Source organism: Ochotona princeps, chromosome 10, assembly GCF_030435755.1.
Source record: "Ochotona princeps isolate mOchPri1 chromosome 10, mOchPri1.hap1, whole genome shotgun sequence".
Classification (NCBI taxonomy): Eukaryota; Metazoa; Chordata; class Mammalia; order Lagomorpha; family Ochotonidae; genus Ochotona; species Ochotona princeps.
The window spans coordinates 32,786,951-32,805,789 of record NC_080841.1 but is presented as its reverse complement, the minus strand read 5'-3'; the positions used below and the strand labels follow the sequence as shown (position 1 = coordinate 32,805,789).

At 39.9% G+C, this 18,839-nt stretch overlaps 1 protein-coding gene across 7 annotated transcripts in view; it reads left to right on the top strand.

The window, feature by feature from the left end:
• DCLRE1C (DNA cross-link repair 1C) overlaps positions 1-14,318 on the top strand; it is a 52,415-nt gene extending 38,097 nt beyond the window's left edge. For 4 of the 7 annotated variants that reach the window (XM_058669286.1, XM_058669283.1, XM_058669288.1 and 1 more), the window contains 3 exons: positions 1,873-1,961; positions 3,209-3,309; positions 13,215-14,318. In XM_058669286.1, coding sequence (XP_058525269.1) covers positions 1,873-1,961; positions 3,209-3,309; positions 13,215-14,140 — 1,116 coding nt within the window. In that variant the 3' untranslated portion in view covers positions 14,141-14,318. Of the gene's footprint in view, positions 1-1,721; positions 1,844-1,872; positions 1,962-3,208; positions 3,310-13,214 lie in introns of those variants that run through there. The other 3 variants (XR_009246181.1, XM_058669289.1, XR_009246182.1) reach the window with 2 other exon arrangements.
• Positions 14,319-18,839: the final 4,521 nt, after the last annotated feature.

The following is an 18,839-nucleotide window of genomic DNA, read 5'->3' as shown; positions in this document are numbered from 1 at the left end:
CTCCCTCTCTGGATGCCTGCAGCAGCTGGAGCTAGGCCAGGGCAGCGCCAGGAGTCCAGAACTCCTCTGGGTTTCACTTGTGCACGGCAGTGACCCATGTCCTTGAGCCATCCCTTGCTGCCTTCAAAGATGCACACAGATACTTGGACTAAGGCACTCGGATAGAGAGTACAGGCATCTTGAAAACTGCCCCAAATGCCTGCCCTTGTCTAGTGATATCTATCTAGTGCAAGAGGGCGATGTTGTCCCTATGGAGAAAAGGGTACATAAGCTTTGCTCATGCATGAGTTACAGTTTTAGTGACTAAGTTCAATCTTAGTGAGTCAGTACACATTGAATGAATATCTTTTTCCACTTAAGGTTGTACTTTGATGGCTTTTAGGCACACTTCAGTGTTCAGTATGTCAGAAAGCACAGGGGAGTGGGAAGGGCCAAGGTCGTCCTTGTAAGCACAGCAGCGGAGGCATGCCTTGTGTTGCTCCCAAGACAGCCTGCATCGTATCCAGCACTTGACTGTGTGGGTGACTCCAAAACCAAGATGCAGTGGGTGGGAGGATTGGCGGTCCTCCTCTAGATTCTAACAGTTCACAGTATTTTGTTTAACAAGATTTATTATTATTATTATTATTATTATTTATTATTATTATCATATCATTAGAACAAATCAAGTAACCTTAAAGATGTCATTTACTTGCTGTTACCAATGATTATTTTCAGGAGGACAGACAATGTAATTCTAGGACCTTGTTTTCTCGTACATAAAAAGGTGCTTCAGGGGGCTGGTGCAGTGGCGTATCACATTAATCCTCCACCTAAACTGCTGGCATCCCATGTGATTAATGGTTCATGTCCTGGCTGCCCCACTTCCTGTCCAGCTCTGTGCCTATGGCATGGAAAAGCAGTGGAAGATGGATCAAGTCTTTGGGCTCCTGCACCCACATGGTGACCTGGAAGAAGCTCTCAGCTCAGCTCTGTTCTGGCCATTGCAGCCATTTGGGGAGTGAACCAGCAGGAGGAAGACCCCTCTCTGTTTCTCCTTCTCATAAAATCTGCCTTTCAAATGAATACAAAGGTGCTATCAACAAACATGTGGAAAAATAGAATGAAAATATATTTTGGTTTAAAAAACTTGAATAGCTTAGCTTAGGTAGTTTTCTATAGTATGCATTTCCTATGAACTTTTTGAAGACCCTTTGTATTGTATTTATCACTCAGCTTACCTCTGACTCACTTGAAATGCAGAATTGGGTGATGATTTTCTTGGATTAATGTGACATACATTATATACAGAATCTATGATGACCATTATTCAGTGGTTATCAGCTCTTACTGCAGAACACAATCACCAAAGGAACATTTAAATGTAGTGCTTCCCAAGACCACCTATAGCTCAATATTGAAAAGATCTTTGTGAGATCTAGCAATGGATGTGTTTGTAAAACTTAAATTTATTTATTTAAAATATAGAGTGTACAAGTGCGAGAGAGTGGTCTCATCTACTGGTCACTCCCTAAACACCCATAGTGACCAGGGCTGGGTCAGGGCTGTAGTGGCTCACATGGGCGACGGGAATTCAGTTACTTCAGCTGTAGCCTACTGCCTCCCCGGGGTCAGCATTGGTAAGAAGCTGGATTATGGGTCAGAACTGGGAATCAAACATAGATACTCTGGTGTGGGATGCTGAACACCTGCCCCAATCGTTGGGTATTTCTTTTGCCTAGGAAGCCTCCCAGGTGGTCCCCACATTCGGTCGGCATCAAGAATCAAGGCAATAAGAGATTTCTGCTTCTCTTTTCCTGGTCTTCCTTAGTGTCCTCTAACACTCCAGTTTTTCACTGTCCAGGTAATTGACCCATTTTGTTTTTCTTCTAGATTAAAGATTTCTTGAGCTACATTTGTCCTGTGAATGCATATCCAAATGTTGTTCCATTAGGTACAACAATGGATAAAGTTACAGAAATGTGAGTAGTTGCTGTTTGTGACTTCCTTGGACAGGAGTATTTGTCAGCTTTGCATAAACCTAATGAATACCCAAGGCACCCAACTTTGTAAAGAGATTAGCTCACAGTTTTGCAGGTTCAAGTCCAAGATTAGACAATCCCATCACTAATTTCTGGCTTTGGGGTTTTAAGTCCCACATGAGTTTGAGGGACAAATCATGTTCAAACCATCGCAGTGGCTCTTACATGGGAAACAAGGATAGTTTTTTGTCTAAATATTTTAAAATCTAGATTCTCTGTTGTGACAGTTTTGAACTTTTGTTCATTTCTACTTTTTCAGTGTTTCCATTAGCTTACAATGTGTCAGAATGTACAGGTAGTATTGTCAAATTTGTGTTGAGTTAAATCCTGGTTCCAATATTTGCTGATAGTATGTCCTCTCAGCTAATAATTTTCAATCAAGAAAAATGGAGTATTCATGCCCATGTGTTGGGTTTCTATGAGATTTAGAGATAATATATGAAAAGTACGTGGTCAGTTAAAGGTGTCTGTTGAGTGAATAAATGAAGCCCAAGAGATTTTTTTTTAAAACATTACCATTTTCTTTCATCTCTGTTTGGAGTTTTATTTATCCATTCGTTAAACATTTCTTGAGTGCCAGCTGGACTTCTATGTCAGGCCCTGTGCGTAGGACCCAAGTTAACTAGGAAGCAGCCTTCAGAGAGCTCTGGAGTTTCAGGGGGAAGAGTGGGTACAAATGGAGGCAAACTATACACAAGGCATTCTTGGTGCACGGGGGAATTCAGCTGGGTGTCCAGAGATTGATAAGCATGTACATGCCTGAAAACGTTGATGGAAAGTGGGATTTAGAAACTCTGTAGCAAGGGCTTGGTTAGAGATGCAGGTTTGGAGTGGGCAGTGCATGTGGTAACTGGAACCGTGAGGACAGAGGCAATCAACAGTGGACCAGGCTTTGGACAGAACTTTGGGCAGTGCCCTGAAAGCAGGACAGGTGGGGAGCAGAGGTGAGGATAACTGTAGGAGGCAAGGATGTAAGGGCTAGAGAGTGTCCCGTTCCCATGGTAATTCGTCACACATAGTAATGTGTCTACTTAGAGCAATGACAATGAACCTGGGCATCAGAAACAAGATTTCAGTTGTTTGAACATGAGTAAAAATTGAAGAAATCAGGACAACTGAGGGAAGATGTTTGTCCTCCAGCAACATGTCTCAACAGAAGAAAAATCATTTACTCTGATTCTTTTCAGCTTGAAACCTTTATGCCGATCTTTCCAAAGTACTGAACCAGAGTACAAACCACTTGGGCAACTGAAGAGGAAGAGAGCTAGACCAGTCCACCTTGACTCAGGTAGGAAGAACGATCTTGGAGTCAGAAGGTTGGGCTTCCTCCAAAGACTGCTTTGTCAAGATGCCCCAGTCTGGAGAAAGTGACTCCGTGCAGAGCAGATAGGATTTGCCACCACAGGGGCGCCACTTGGTCTCTGTGAGAATTTTGCCTCATCCAGCCTGTAAACTCAGAGGTCTGATTTCTTAACAGGTTCAAAATAAGTGTGAGGAAAACCCACACATATTGTGTAGTGCTCTCAGCCTTCTGGAAGCATGCCCTATGACCTGTATAGACCACTAAGGAGAGGCTGTGCTGTTCTTCTTGAACATTCCTGTTAAAGGCTGAGGAGACTTTCCACATTGTTATTTCTTATCACATTTGTTAGTGTTTGTGTACACAAATGGATTTTTCTCTATACTTTCCTACATTTTTTTTTAAAGATTTATTTTATTTTTTTATTACAAAGTCAGATGTACTGAGAGGAGGAGAGACAGGGAGGAAGTGGAGCTGCCGGGATTAGAACCAGCGGCCATATGGGATCAAGGCAAGGACCTTAGCCACTAGGCCACGCTGCCGAGCCCTTTCCTACATTTTTAAAAAGATTTATTTGGAGGAAGACAGAGGAAGATCTTCTATCTACTAATTCACTCCCCAAGTGGTCACAATGGCCAGAGCTGCATCGATCTGAAACCAGGAGCCTCTTCCAGGTCTCCCTCGCAGGTGCAGGATCCCAAGGCTTTGGACTTTTGGACTGTCCATGACTGCTTTCTCAGGCCACAAGCAGCAGGGTGCTGGATGGGAAGTGGAGCAGCCAGGACATGAACCGGGCCCCTTTCCTACATTTCATTTTTCAGTGAAGGAAAGAAGTAGGCTCTAAAGTAGAAAGCAGAACTTGAGATTCTGGGTGACACTGTGTGGCTTCACAGCAGTCAGATTGGTGCTTACCTTTCTGGATTGCCATTCCTTTGGTAGAGGGCCAGTTACTTTCCCCAGTGATGAACATATGACCCAGACACACTAGGTAACAGTGATGCAATTTATTGAACATCAACAATTTGGCAGGTGTCATGATAGTTCCCTATATGTGACTATATATGACTACATAGACTCATAAGGGGTATCCTTCCGATTTTATTAATGAGGACTCTGCAGCTTAGCAAATTAAACACCCCAAAGTAAAGAGGAAGCAAGAATGGGGTTAGGATTCTAATCTAGGTATGTCCCTTACATCTTCTGCATTTCCACTCATGTGATCCATCTAATTTAAAAGCATTCAAATGTCTATTCCAGGACTAATACAGCAAACCTATTTTTACTGGTGCCTGAAAAACACATTTGAAATAAGTAATTAGAACTTCTAGAATACAGTTCCATTGAGTTCAAAGGTTAAATCTATCATGTAATACATCTTTTAATCACCATCATGTGCAAATTTGGTTTCATGCTTTAAAAAAATTTTTTTCTGATGTATAATTGGTATATATTGTACATGTTTATGGAGTATGACAATGTATTTTTATTTAATAATTTTTATATTTTTCATACAGTTGGGAAACCATGGCCAAATAAGGTACTGAAAGTTATGCCACTCTCAGGTTTCATTATGAAATTTTATAATTTTCCTTTCCTATCCCAAGACAACCACTGACCTGCTTTCCTATCATATATTTGTTCATTTTCTTGAATTCATTGAAGTAGAATTTATAATATTTGACTTACTTCACCCAGCACATTTACTCTGAGATTCATTTATGTTGAATGTGAGATAATTGTTTCTTATTGGTGAGTGGTAGTCCACTGCATAGATGCACTACAGTTAGCTGACTCATTCATTTCCACCTTTGCACTGTTTCCCGTGTTTGTTTATTCAAAGAAGGCAACCATGAACATTTATGCGCAGGCTTTTGTCTGGTTGTGGAATTTAATACCTAGTGGTAGTCATCTGGTAGCTGTATCTTAAAGATGTTGCCAAACTAGTTTTTCAAAGTAATTGGGTCATTTTGTATTCACACCAGAAATGTATGAGTGTTCTGACTACTCTGCAGTGTTGCCAATACTTGGTATGGTTGGTGTTTTGAATTCTGAATATCCTAATAGGAGTATACTGATAGCTAGTTCTATTTTAATTTGCATTTTCATAATGACTAGCTAGGTTTATGCATCTTGATGTACATCTATGTATCTCCATTTTTAAGTGCTTATTCACATCATTAGCCATTTTTAAACTGCTTAATCCCATTATTACTGAACTTTCTGAACTTCTGTATACAAGTTTTATTCAAAAACAGTAATGTGCTGTGCAGAGATTTTTCTCCTAGTTTGTGGTTCATCTTTTCAGTCACTTAATGTTTTGATGAATAGAAATTTAAATTTTTGATCAAGCCAGTTCATCAAATGTTGCACTTAAGAAATCTTTGTCTGACCAGGGTTATCAGGATTTTGTCTTGCATACTCTTCTAGAATTTGTTTCAGTTGTAGCTTTTACTGTTTGAACTTGAAGGGAGTATATGGTAGAAGTACAAATCTAACCTACTTTTTTCTTTTCTGACATATTTATATTCAAACATTCTTGAATCATCTGTTGAAATTCTTCTCTTCATAAACTACCTTCATATTTTTGTTGAAAATGAACTGACCATATATGCAGGAGTCTGATTCTGGACTTTGTTGTCTTCCATGATCTCTGTTCATGTCAATGCCAGGACCGCTTGTCTTAATAGTAGCTTTCAATCTGTTAGATCCCTAAATGTTTAATTTTTTGATACTATCATGTGATACTTTAAAGCCTAAATTCCTAATTTACTGTATACAAATACAGTTGTATGTTTTGACTTATATTCTGCAACCTTGGTAATCTCAGTTCCTGTGGCTGTGTTGTTTTGTCTATGCAGTTTCAATTACATTTTCCTATATATTATACTGTTTATGAGTATAGACAGTTTTATTCCATTTCAGTCACCATGATCTTCCTTTTCCTTGCCCTTGAACTGTCTAAACTTCACTACAATGTGGAATGGAATTGGCAAGAGCTGATGACATTGCCTTGTTTCCAGTCTTGAAGGGGAAACACTCATTTTCCCATCAATAAAAATGTTACTTGTAGGGTTCTCATTGATTCTTTCGTTTTGTGGAAGTTTTCTCTATTCCTAGTATGCTGAAACTTCGTATCAGGAATAGATTTTGTTAAATATTTCTGTATTCATAAAATCATGTTATTTTAGTCTGTTATGGTGAGTTCTACCAACTTTTAAGTATTAAAAAAAATCTTGCATTTCGGAAGTAGCTCCAGTTGGTCATTGTATTATTCTTTTTAGGTACTTTTACACATGATTTTCTAAAATTGCTTACCAATTTTTCCTCTCTCATCAGAAGGAATATTGAGCTGAGGTTGAGTGTATGTGTGCTCTAATATTTTTGTGTGCTTTGGTATCAAGCTACTGCTAGCCAAAATATGTTCCCCCTCTTTCAATCCCTGACCCCACTTATTTTTAACTTGCCTCTATAATGTGTTTCCTGTTGATAGCATATTAAGTCTTGACTTTTTAATGGCTTATCTGCTAATTTTTGCCTTTTAACAGACCACTTAGGTTTAGTGTAATTATTCATAAGGTTAAGTTTAAATTTATCATATTGCTACTTTTATCTTTTTGCCTTCATTTGGAATGAATACTAGTGACTCAGCCTCTTAAATTGTAGCTCCTGTTTCATTATATTAGTAGTTTATAATATTCAGTTATAACACATCAGAGTGAAAGCTAACTGTATTCCTGAGGTATAAGAATCTTACAGCATCATACTTCCATTTCTCCCCTCCCAGTTTTCTGTCATACGTTTTACGTCCACCTATGTTATAAATTCAACAATATATTACTATTTTTGTCTTCAACAGCCAGTTTTAAGCTTTATTGGTATACTATGAATTTTACCATGTAAGTGAACAATTTCATCACATTCTGTGTAAAGTGCAACCATTATCACTAATTTCAAAATATTTCCATTACTCCAAAACAAACTTTGTATCTGTTTCCACCATTTCCCATGTCCATTCTGTCTTAGACAATCACCAGCCTATGGTCTGCATTGGGGTGGCAATATCCCATCTTCTGTCAGAGGCCCATGAAATCATTTGATTGGCCCTGTTTAGGCAATCTCAAGTAGAGCTCAAAATACAATAAATCTATAGCAGGCTAGCTTGTAAATTGCTAGTTTTGTATGGCCCATGAATATTAGAAATAGTGACAGATGTGTTTAGTGTTTCCATGTAGAAACTTAAATGGAATTCATGTCTTGAGATCTTAGCTCACACATATAAATTCTGAAGGGGCAGAGGCAGCCCCAAACATGTTATCTATGTTTTAACATTTTCAGAACTGCAAAGCTGTTTTTCAAAGTGAATACATCCATTTACATTCCCACTGGCAGATTATATGCTACAAACTGGGAACCTTTACCTGTAGTTAAAAAAAATCTATAGACTTGTATTTTATCTGTCTATATAGCTAACCTTGCCCAAATGGTTTAGATTAACTTCAGCTCATTTCTTCCTTGTAATAATGTTGACAGCAATAGATGGTGGTTCTCATTTTAGCTTTCTGGGTTGCAGTGCTCACATGGCTGCTCTTTGAGGCTGTGTGAAGCTTTTTCTTGGCAGGTGTTTCATGTTGCTGGCACCTCCAGTTTTCAGGAGCTGTCCTCTGCAGCTGTATTCTCACAGCTTCTGTGCACTGAGCACTGCAGCACATCTCTGCACAGTCTCCCACACTTTCCTTTGCAGTTTGTGGATGCTGCCATGATGCCATAATCTTGCACTGTGCATGCCGGCAGAACCTACAGCTTGTGGACAATGCCAGGCATGCCCAAGTCTGTACCTGGCAAGCCAGAATCCAGAAGTGGTTTTGGGTGAGTAGGACCATTTGGGGCTCCTTTGATTCATCACTAGGAAGGTCTTTGAAACAAATGTGTACTTTTAGAACTCGAATGCCACTGTCACTTAAAAAACTTTAGCAAGTGCTTTCTCTCTCTCTCTGTTCTAGCCTGAACAAGCTTTACTTGTCTTCATTCTTTCCCTGGCCGGGCTATGAACTTTCCAAATGTTTTCACTCTAGTCCCTTTAGCTACTGCTCCTTATTGTCATAATACCCAGGCTACAGCTTAAAAGCTTTGTTATCTTGAAATCGCCACCAAATACACCAGGCCATCTTTAAGGTCAACCTCCCAGTTTCAGGAGCACAGTACAGTTCTGTTCCTTAGTACAGTGTGTAAGGGTGACCTTTATTCCAGTTTCTAACAGCATCACTGCCATATGAAAATCATCATCCTGGCCTCCGGTGTCTATGTTCTGACCAGCATTATGGATTTCCAAGCCCGCAGCATAATCTTGCTCAATACTCCGCTGACAATATTCTAAACTTTCTCCAGTAACCAATTGTAATCATTAGGTTTCACTACTTTAGAAATAAGTGAGAGGGGGCTTTGGGGGAAGTAAAGGTTTGTTTGGCTTATAGTTTAGGGGGTCACAGTTCAGGACTGGGCAGCCCTGTTAGTTGGCCATGTAGCAAGGGGTGGGCAGTGGCAGACACGTGGTAAGCCAGAGAGCATAGCTCCCATTGTTGTTTTGATTTACATATCTATATTAACTGATGATGTTGAATTTTATTTTCATGTGCTTACTGGCAATTTATATTGCTCCTTTATGATGTTTTTATAAAGTCCTTTATCAAACACTAACAAGTATTTTGTCTGTAGTTTTCACTGTTCAATACCTTTCAAGGTATAAAGGTGCCAAGTGCAATGTGTATTTTCTTTTATTATGCTTTTGGTGTCATACTGAAGCTATTGCTTGATCTAAAACTAATGTTCTATCATTTCTGTGTCGGTTTTGTCCACCCCCCTCACCCCTCTACTTATTACAGAGATTTGTTTTCTTGGATGTCATGCACCTTGTTTAGTTCTGCATAATCTTGAATTTCTAAATATTTTTTAATGCTCTGGCATGTAATTAACACATTTACAACTTCTTTTATGTCTGGGTTTTCTGCATCCTTGCAAGGCAGAACCAGAGTATCCTTTAGCCTAGGGTTAGCTTTCTCCATTACTGAGGAAATCCAGTGCTGCCCATGGAGTAGGTTTTTGCTCTGGCCCTTGGGAATGGACAGTGTTTCATGCCCAAAACAGGCAGTTTGCTCACAAGCCTGTCTGCTGCTCAGTGCACTGCACACTGGAGAGTCCCCCTCTGCAGCTTGTGCAGTCTAAGCACAGTACACTCCTCTTTTTATTTTTTTTTTATGTTTACAGAGTTGATTAGAGTGGGAAGAGTCAAGGATTAGAGGAAAGTGGATGAGACCACTGTTTCCAAATTTTCTTTCTTTCCTGTATCTAGTAGAGGGAAAGGGAGAAGATACATCCAGCCTCCCAACCACCTCAGTATCCAGCAATGGAAAATAGCCACCCAGTGTCATCCCAGGGTCCCTGATGAGCAGCATGTTCCGAGAGTTTTGTTCAAGTGGTTCTAATAGTTCTGAAATGCTATTGATCTCACCAATCCAAGGATGAGGAAATCCCTCCAAGGTCCATTGGCTTTCATAGTTCACCTGAAAGTCTCCAATTGTCCTGATATTTGCTGTCAGCACTTGGCTGGGGTAGTTGTCCAATTTGTTCTGCCCTCCTTCCTCTGCTATGAAACAGATGTCCTCTGCAGGCCCCAATTTACTGCCACATCCTCCTTCTGCACTGAAGAGGCCCAGTTCTGAGATTTGTGTTCCATAATCAGACCACAGACCCCACAATTCTCGCCATGGTTGGAGTTCTGGTTCATTTGGGAGGATCCTGAAACCTTGTCTGAGACAATCCCAGACCTGACTCTCGTGTGTGCTTGCCAGTACGGGGCCTGGCTCAGTCCATCACCCACATCAGCCTACACATACAGTGATACTTTCAATTGCTGGGTTAGTTCTGTCTCCAGCCCTGCTTTTTTGTAAATCAATGGTTGCTGCGGCCCAGCTGAACCCTGCCCACCATACACTTCATCTTCATGTACACCAGCAGGAGCTGCAGCCAAGTCATAGGTACCCCCAGGAACCCGTACCAGGCCTGCCTCCAGCCCTGGTTCCTGTGCCTGCCAATATGTACAGCAGGCTGGTCTAGTCTGTTCGGCATCCCTTTCAGCTTTCATACACATCAGAGGGCACTGAAGCCTAGGTTCAACTTAATCTATCTAGCCCACACTTACACTGGTGGGTGCCACTATCTGTGTAGCCAGGCCCACCACCAGCCCCGGTTCTCATGCTCAGCAGTGGGAGTTGCAGCCCATTAGAGATGCCCAGTTCCACTCCCAGATCCTGTACTCTTCAGGTGGTTCGGCAGTGTAGCTTGCCCCTTGTCCCAGCACTTGCCAGCTAATACTGAGGCAAAGCCCAACCAACCTGCACTTACACTGGCTCATGCATTCATCAGTGGGTACAGTCGGTCAGCCCAGCCTGGCTTTACCCCTAACTCGTTTCACACACAGGCGAACAAGTGTTATGACCCTGACTTGCCCGGCCTGCCCCGCCCCAGTTCCAACTCACACTAGTGGGAGTGCACTCCTTTTGATCTGCTGTGTCAACTCCAGCTACGCTCTCTGGGTTCTGGATTCCAACTCCAGGATGGTGATGGGCTCTCCTCAAAATATCCTTCCCTCCCTTGCTGGCATCTATTACCAATCAGAGGACAGGCATAGGGCTCGTCTCATTAGCTTCCCACATGTCCTTTATTATATAATGTCCAGTTTCTCAAGAGCCATTATTTCTCACAGTTGGGTTTTGTTTCAGGTGGGAAGTTAAATCTAGCTCCTGGTATTTCATCTTACCTGGAAGCAGGCTTTTTTTCCCCCTCACTTTGTTTTTCCCCACTCACTGATGTCTCCACTGGGCAACAGGTTTAATTGTTTTGAACTGATGCTTATTCCTGCTTCCTCTTTAAAAGGGTTTTCTGTTAACTTTGCCATTGCTTCTTGATTATTCAAACTCTTCATTCCTTACTAACATATGTATTGTACCACTGATTTTATAGCTTTTCTTATATTTGTACAAGTATTTTAACCTCCTGAGGTGCTTTTAGATATATTTTGTAAGATCATACTTAATTTAGCCCATGTATTAACTTAGTTCTTTAGCCTTGTGTGTTTTAAAACTTTTGTGATCTCTTAGGTCTTAAAATGTAAGAACTAAAGTTCTGTTTTATTAGTCTCAGGCTTATGGAGAAGTAGCCTGCAGTCCAGGGCAGTGGGGAACAGGAAAGACACTCGGGGCCTGAGCAGAGTGCTCAGAGTTGTGGAAGTAGTTCAGCAGTGTAACACCTCCAGGGCTAATAGATGCATGCAGGCCGGAAAGCAGCTTAGATCACTTTTATATGTTTATATTTTCTTCAAACATTTTATTGGAAAATTGTTATTTTTCAGAAACAATTTAACAGGTGCATACTTTTAGTTATGATTGTGTAACTAATCTTTGCCACACATTTGGGTTATTCTGAACTTTTCAGTTTCACAAATATGAACAACAGGAACTTAAATCTATTTCACATTGTTGGGTAGCAATTAAGGTGCTTAACACATTCTGCCAAATTATCTTTCAGTATGATTATAACAATTTTTATAGACAGTAAAAATGAATGGTGATGGAAAATACATGAATTTATAGCATTTATCCCTGTTTTCATTGAAATTGTTTTTATCAGGTTTTAAGGATTTTAGGATTCAGTCATGTATATCTTTTCATAGTTTCAAAAATATTTTATGGTAACAAAGTACATAATATTAGACTAAACTTCGAGGAGTGTAGAAACTTGGTCTAGTATATTTAGGTGAGATGATGTGAAAAATGTTTTGACAGAAGGATTGTCCAGTTGTATCAGGATAGTCACTCTTCTAACACATAGAACTTCCAATGTAGAGATAACATAAGACTATTTCCTGGCAACCAATATTATTCCAAATACAACAACCATACATCTTCGGACTAAAGGATAGAATCAATGGTGAGTCAAGATGGGCCGCTGGACCTTTGGGCTGAACGCAGCACGCCCTTTTCTCTAGGCCTGTCTCAGAGGGGACAGGATGGCTGTTTCTGTGATCCATAGTTTACTGGCTTTGCAATACATCGATTAGCCACATCTGTTATTGGGAAGAAAGTCAGTAAATAGCATTTAGAGCATTTACTTTCCTTCCTGGGTTAAACGTTATAAGAAGATAGGAAAATACTTGATTACCTCCAATTTTGTGCTTCCTTAAGTTTCAAAATTTAAATAGACTGGGCTTATTACATGGGGATTAAGCATACTTAAAATCAGTGAAATTAGTTAACTTTCAGTTCTTGAAATTTAATACGGTTTATTTAGTATTTTGGTTAAAGCTGACTTAAAATTGTATGAAACTACTAGAAAAAAGGCTTGGACAAGTTTTGGTGCAAATAACTGAAATCCACGATAATGCTTTCATAATACATATTTTCTATGACCTTTCTAAAATTTCAATTTTTTTTACACCAAAATAAAATTCCATATTTTCATGAACCCTAGTTTGTGCATAAGGCTGTGAGTGATACAAAGTATTCAGTGTTCACATCACAGAAGGAAAGGCACAAAGAAAACACTGCTTTTAATCAAAGTAGCCAGGACACTATCTGTTAGCTGAGCACAGAGGGTTTGCAAAAGTGATGAACAGTATCTAAAATTATTTGGTCCTGCCTTCTTCAGGGATTTAGTAGGCCAGGTTTAAGAACCAATGACTTCTATGTATGATAATTATACTGTTCAAAATTTCTTAAGAAGGAACCTTTTTTCTCTGAAGAGAAATGCAAGGATTGCAGAAGTTAAACACTTCAAAATGCGTATAAATACTATAAATTTTCACTGGGAGTGTAAGCTGATTTGTCTTGTTTGTCCGACAGAGGAGGAAGACGGTGATCTCTTTGATGATCCTCTCCCAGTGCCTTTGAGGCACAAGATTCCATATCAGCAAACTCTTTACTTTGAAGCACTGTCAAGGCCTGCAGCATTAGAAAACCAGTGTGAAAAACTGAGAGAACACACAGGCAACTGCCAAGAGGAGGGCATGCAAAGCTCTCTTTGGGAAAACTTTGTAGACTGTGAAGAATCCAACAGTGAAAGTGAAGAAGAATTAGAAATCCCAGCTCCACTGCATGGAGACCTGGACTCAGTAACACTTCACCAGCTAAAGGAGGAAGAGGATGTGCCACAGTGGGAAGTGTTCTTTAAAAGGAGTGATGAAATCCTGGACGAGGGTCCGGAGCCAGCCCCTTCCTCCACAGAAGGAGGGGGATCTCAGTCACCAAAGCTTTTCAGTGACTCCGATGGAGATTCAACCCATATCTCCTCACAGAACTCTTCTCAGTCAACACACATCACAGAACAAGGAAGTCAAGGCTGGGACAGCCAATCTGACACTGTTTTATTATCTTCCCAAGAAAGAAACAATGGAGACAGTACCTCTTTGAACCAAGGTGGCTGCAGACTAAAAATCACAGAGAATGTTCCTGCCTCTCAGCTGGAACAAAATGCACTTTGCTCAAAGGACACCTACTCTGATTTGAAAACCAGAGATCGAGGTGTACCTGCAGTTCCTAGGACTGGGGAACCTGGCACTGTAAGTGATGGAAAACACACGCCTGAGGAAGCAAGGTTACTAAATCTTAGCACAAAGACAGATTCACAGAGCTCTTCTGACTTTGAAATCCCCTCAACTCCAGAAGCTGAACTTCCAAAGCGAGAGCATTTGCAACATTTATATGAGAAGCTGGCAACAGGTGAGAGAATAATAGTTAAAAGAAGAAAATGCTCACTTGCGGATATTTAAGAATAAAGACACTTGGTCCTAGAGCAACCACAAAAAAAAAAAATCATCAACTGTGACTCTATTAAGTGGAAAACCTAACAGAAGACATTAAAGGGGAAATTAGAAAAAGCAAATAAGATGGTACAGTTAAACCCAAACATGACAATAATTACATTAAACGCAATGCAATTACATGCTTTCTGTATGAAACTCAATTCCAGAGATACGCACAGCTTAAAAGGATGAAAAATGATGATACCCCCTAAAAACACTATAGAAAAGCTGATGTTGCTGTGTATCACAATTTCCTGATGATAAAAGGCCCACTTGACCAAGACCTAACAACTTCAAAGTACATGAAACAAAACTGCAAAGACACACATTAATGCCCATTGCAGTTAACATCCTTCACAAAGCTCATAGAGAATGAAATTCTTAGTAATAAAAAATTCTGAATGCCACTAGTAAGCCAACTGGACTGGCATGAAGCAACAGCACAGTGTCCCTGCTGAAGCACACAAGGACATGTACCTACACAGCACCTTGGGTCAAAAGAATACTGCATTCAAACTGAAGTAAATCTGGATTTATTTCAAGATCAAATTTATTTCAAAAGGTGCTATATCTGTTAAGAATCCTATTGCGATTAATTATTGTATTGTGATTTTACCACTTAAGATGTAAAAGAAAATACCTAAGAATTAAATGGCTAAAGTATACACGTGTTCTGAGTCATTTAACAGGTTATTTTTGTATTTTATGATGAGCACTTTCAGTGTGCTGACATTTCCTAGGTTAAGGAAATAAAATTGGACATACTCCGTAAGTGTAAAAATAATTTTCAAATTAAACTGTGCATCCACATGTTGTATGGTAATATTAATCCCACCGGACAAATTAGGGTAGCAAGACTCAAGAATCGGTTATATGTAAACTATTTGTATATATGCACTGATGCTTAAGACTAAGTAATACATGTTCTGATCCATGGTAGGTACTCAGAAATTGACTGTAAACATTAAATATGACTAGTATTTAATAAATCACATAGTTTTCATAGTCTTGTGTGAGCTTGGTATCAATATTGGTTAAATAAATCTCAGGAAAGGCTGACCACCTAGAACAGACTGCTCAGCAGTCTTATGATCAGAGATTTAAAGCACAGGGATGGGGCACAGCTAATGCTTAGACGGGTACTTCAAACGAAAAAACTTTTAAAGTGAAAAAATTCAAAGTCCATGCAAATGTGCAGTCTTCTGTAGGCTCACAGAAGACACTTATAACGAAAAACTGTGCATGGATTTAAACATTTTTCTCAAATACCATTTTTTTTCATGAACTTTTTGAAGCACCCTCATGTATGGTGCTTATTGCAACAATGCTTTGTTTTCACACACTATATTAATTCCTCTAATCATTTCAACCACCCTTTGAGGTAGATCAGAAACTAAGGCACAGAAGTAACTTCACACAGCTCATAAGCGGCAAAGCCAGGATTCAGACACATTTGGTTTTGGAGTTGTAAGTTTGATATGTTATGCTATGATGCCTTTCAGAGTGTAAAAAGGTACAGAATTAGTTGTAATGATAACTAGATCTTCAGGAGTGCATGTTTGGTCTATGAGTTGAGCTGCTGTTCTGGCATGCCCACATCTGATACCTGGTGCTTGGGTCCGGGTCTTGGCTTTTCTCCCGATTCCACTTCCTGTTAACAGGCACCTTAGAAGATGGCAGTGCATGGCTCGGGTTGAGGGAGACTAGGATTATATTCCTGCTTTCAGTTGGACCTGGCCCAACCCCAACTAGGATGGGTATTTGCAGGGTAGACCAGCACATGAAAAATTGGTTTTCCTGCCTTTCAGACCCAGAATCCCTAGATATAGCAAAAGATATCAGTGGCTAGTCCCACTTGACTCAGGGAAAACTTCCAGGACTTAACAATAGTACATTTTTACTACTTAAATATTATATTGCTTAAATTGGCCTGAATTTGAAGATAAAATACTTATAATTAGGTTAATTACACTTTATTGGCAGGGTGATCTTGGGCACACTAATATTATGTGTCAAAGCCTGCTATGTTAGGTATTATAAAGGTTTGATAGTACAAACCTTTTAGATTTAGGAGACGTGTATGTTGTATAAAAGGCCTAAGACCTGCTCAATGACTACTGCCTCTGAGTTCTAAAATTCTTTTGCATTTCCAAGTATTTAGCAAAGAATATTTAATATTTAGGTACCTGATGACCATAAGGCTCAAAAAATTACAGAAGTATCCATGTACACTATGCTAACTAAATGTAAATTATACTTTTAATAACCAAAAAAAGCATAAGCAATAACAAATAGCTTTCTTCAAAGGAAACTAACACATAAAGAAACTGTATATGAGGCTTTGGTTCATCTCAGGAGCTAACCAGGGATACATCATTACTTTTCTACCCTTTTTGTAGCCTTACTGGAAACAACCATAAAATATTCAGAAACAAAAAACAACAAACGCTAAACTCAAAGAGAAGTGAGTACAATCTAGGGTCTGCATATGGGGGACCTTGAAATTACTCTTGCACAGGCTTCTTAGGGAGATACTGAAAACGTTGATATTAACACAATCGATGTGGATTTGCATTTTACATGGTCTGAAACCCTTGATAACTTTCTTCACTCACGTCATCTGAAGAAGCTAAATGTTTTTTTGTTTTTTTTTTAAAGACTTATTCATTTTTTTATTACAGCCAGATATACAGAGAGGAGGAGAGACAGAGAGGAAGATCTTCCGTCCGATGACTCACTCCCCAAGTGAGTCGCAACGGGCTGGTGCGTGCCAATCCGATGCCGGGAACCTGAAACCTCTTTTAGGTCTCCCACGTGGGTGCAGGGTCCCAAGGCTTTGGGCCATCCTCAACTGCTTTCCCAGGCCACAAGCAGGGAGCTGGATGGGAAGTGGAGCTGCCGGGATCAGAACCGGCGCCCATATGGGATCCCGGGGCATTCAAGGCGAGGACTTTAGCTGTTAGGCCACGCTGCCGGGCCCTAAAGAAGCTAAATGTTGACAGAATAGTTACAGCCCCTAACTGCTTCATTCAGTTTCTACTATTTTACTGCTTCAGTTCAGCTTTTTAATAACAAAGATAATACAAGTCCTTCAGACTTCAAGGCCCAGTAATTTCTTCTGTTAAGGACAAAGCAGAACTGCAAGTTTAGTAAAGACAGTCTTTTCCCCTTTGCTCTCCACTTTTACATTTTTTAATCTACCTACATTTTTAGGTAGATTTCTGAAACCAAACTAGATAGTAAAACAAATTACATCTTTATACTTGTGAGAACAGAAACTGAGAGCCTGGCCACTGGGAGCAACCATAAACCTGTGGCTTGATACTCCTCCCTCCCTGCTGACACGAGCTGCCTAACTTCCTCGAGAAAACACAAGAACTGTCACTAAAGATGTATTTGTCCCAGACACATTCTGAAAAATTTTTATATACTCTTAGATCCTAAACTTGTGACTAGTTTACCTTATATTATGAAAGAACTATCATGTGATGACATTATAATCAAAAATAAAATATAGCTTATTCTAGAACAAGATTGCGTTTTTAAGGTATTTCAAAGTGCTGCATTATTGAAATCCACTTTTAATAAAACCCATACTTATTTTAGGTCATTAAAGCCTAAAACAGTAAGCTTTTGGTAGCAGTTAATTGGGAATACTGATCAGAAAATCCAGACTCCAAGATGAAAGTTTTTCCTGAATGAGGCTTCACTATGACCAGAAAAAACAAAAACAAAACCCTAAACACAAACACCCCCCCCCCACCAAAAAGTGAGTATTAGCTCCCGTATTTATAAGTCATTAGCTACATAAAAAATCTCATAATTCAGAAACATACTTTGGCCAAGTTCAGCTTTATCACATCTAAAAAATTCATATAGGAGACAAATATCAATTCAAAATAGATTATTTTAAGAAAAGCCCACAGGAGGGCCCAGAGCAATAGCACAGTGGTTAAAGACCTCGACTTGCACGTGCCAGGATACCATATGGGCACCAGTTCTAATGCCGGCGGCCCCGCTTCCCATCCAGCTCCCCTCTTGTGGCCTGGGAAAGCAGTGGAGGATGGCCCAAAGCCTTGGGACCCTGCACCCGCGTGGGAGACCTGGAAGAGCTCCTGGCTCCTGGCTCCTGGCTTCGGATTGGCTGAGCTCCAGCCCGTTGCGGCTGCTTGGGGAGTGAACCATCAGACAGGAGATCTTCCTCTCTGTCTCTCCTCCTCTCTGTATATCTGGCCTTTCCAACAAAAATAAATAAATCTTAAAACAAACAAACAAACAAAAAACAGCCCACAGGAAATATAAGAATTTGGTGGAATGTTAAAGTAGCCTGAAATTGAAAGGCCATCAGATTGATGTATGTTACATTATTATTAGTGAGGCACCCCAGGTTCTTGTTTTACTCTTTAGACCCAAGGTACTTTTACATGTATCTCCTAAATCAAGCAATTCAGAAGTACCCTTAAAGTGCTCCATTTTCCTTTTCTTTCACTCCAAAAATCCACCTTGTCCCACTGCCCTGTCTTTTCACTGAAGCATAATATCCAGCCATTCTGGACTAAAGAGAGGAATTTTTGGAGATTTGTCTTCTATAAGGTTAAAAAATTTGGCAAGAATTACAGGTTGATATGTATCCTCATAATGGGACAGACTGTTTCAAAATAGAAAA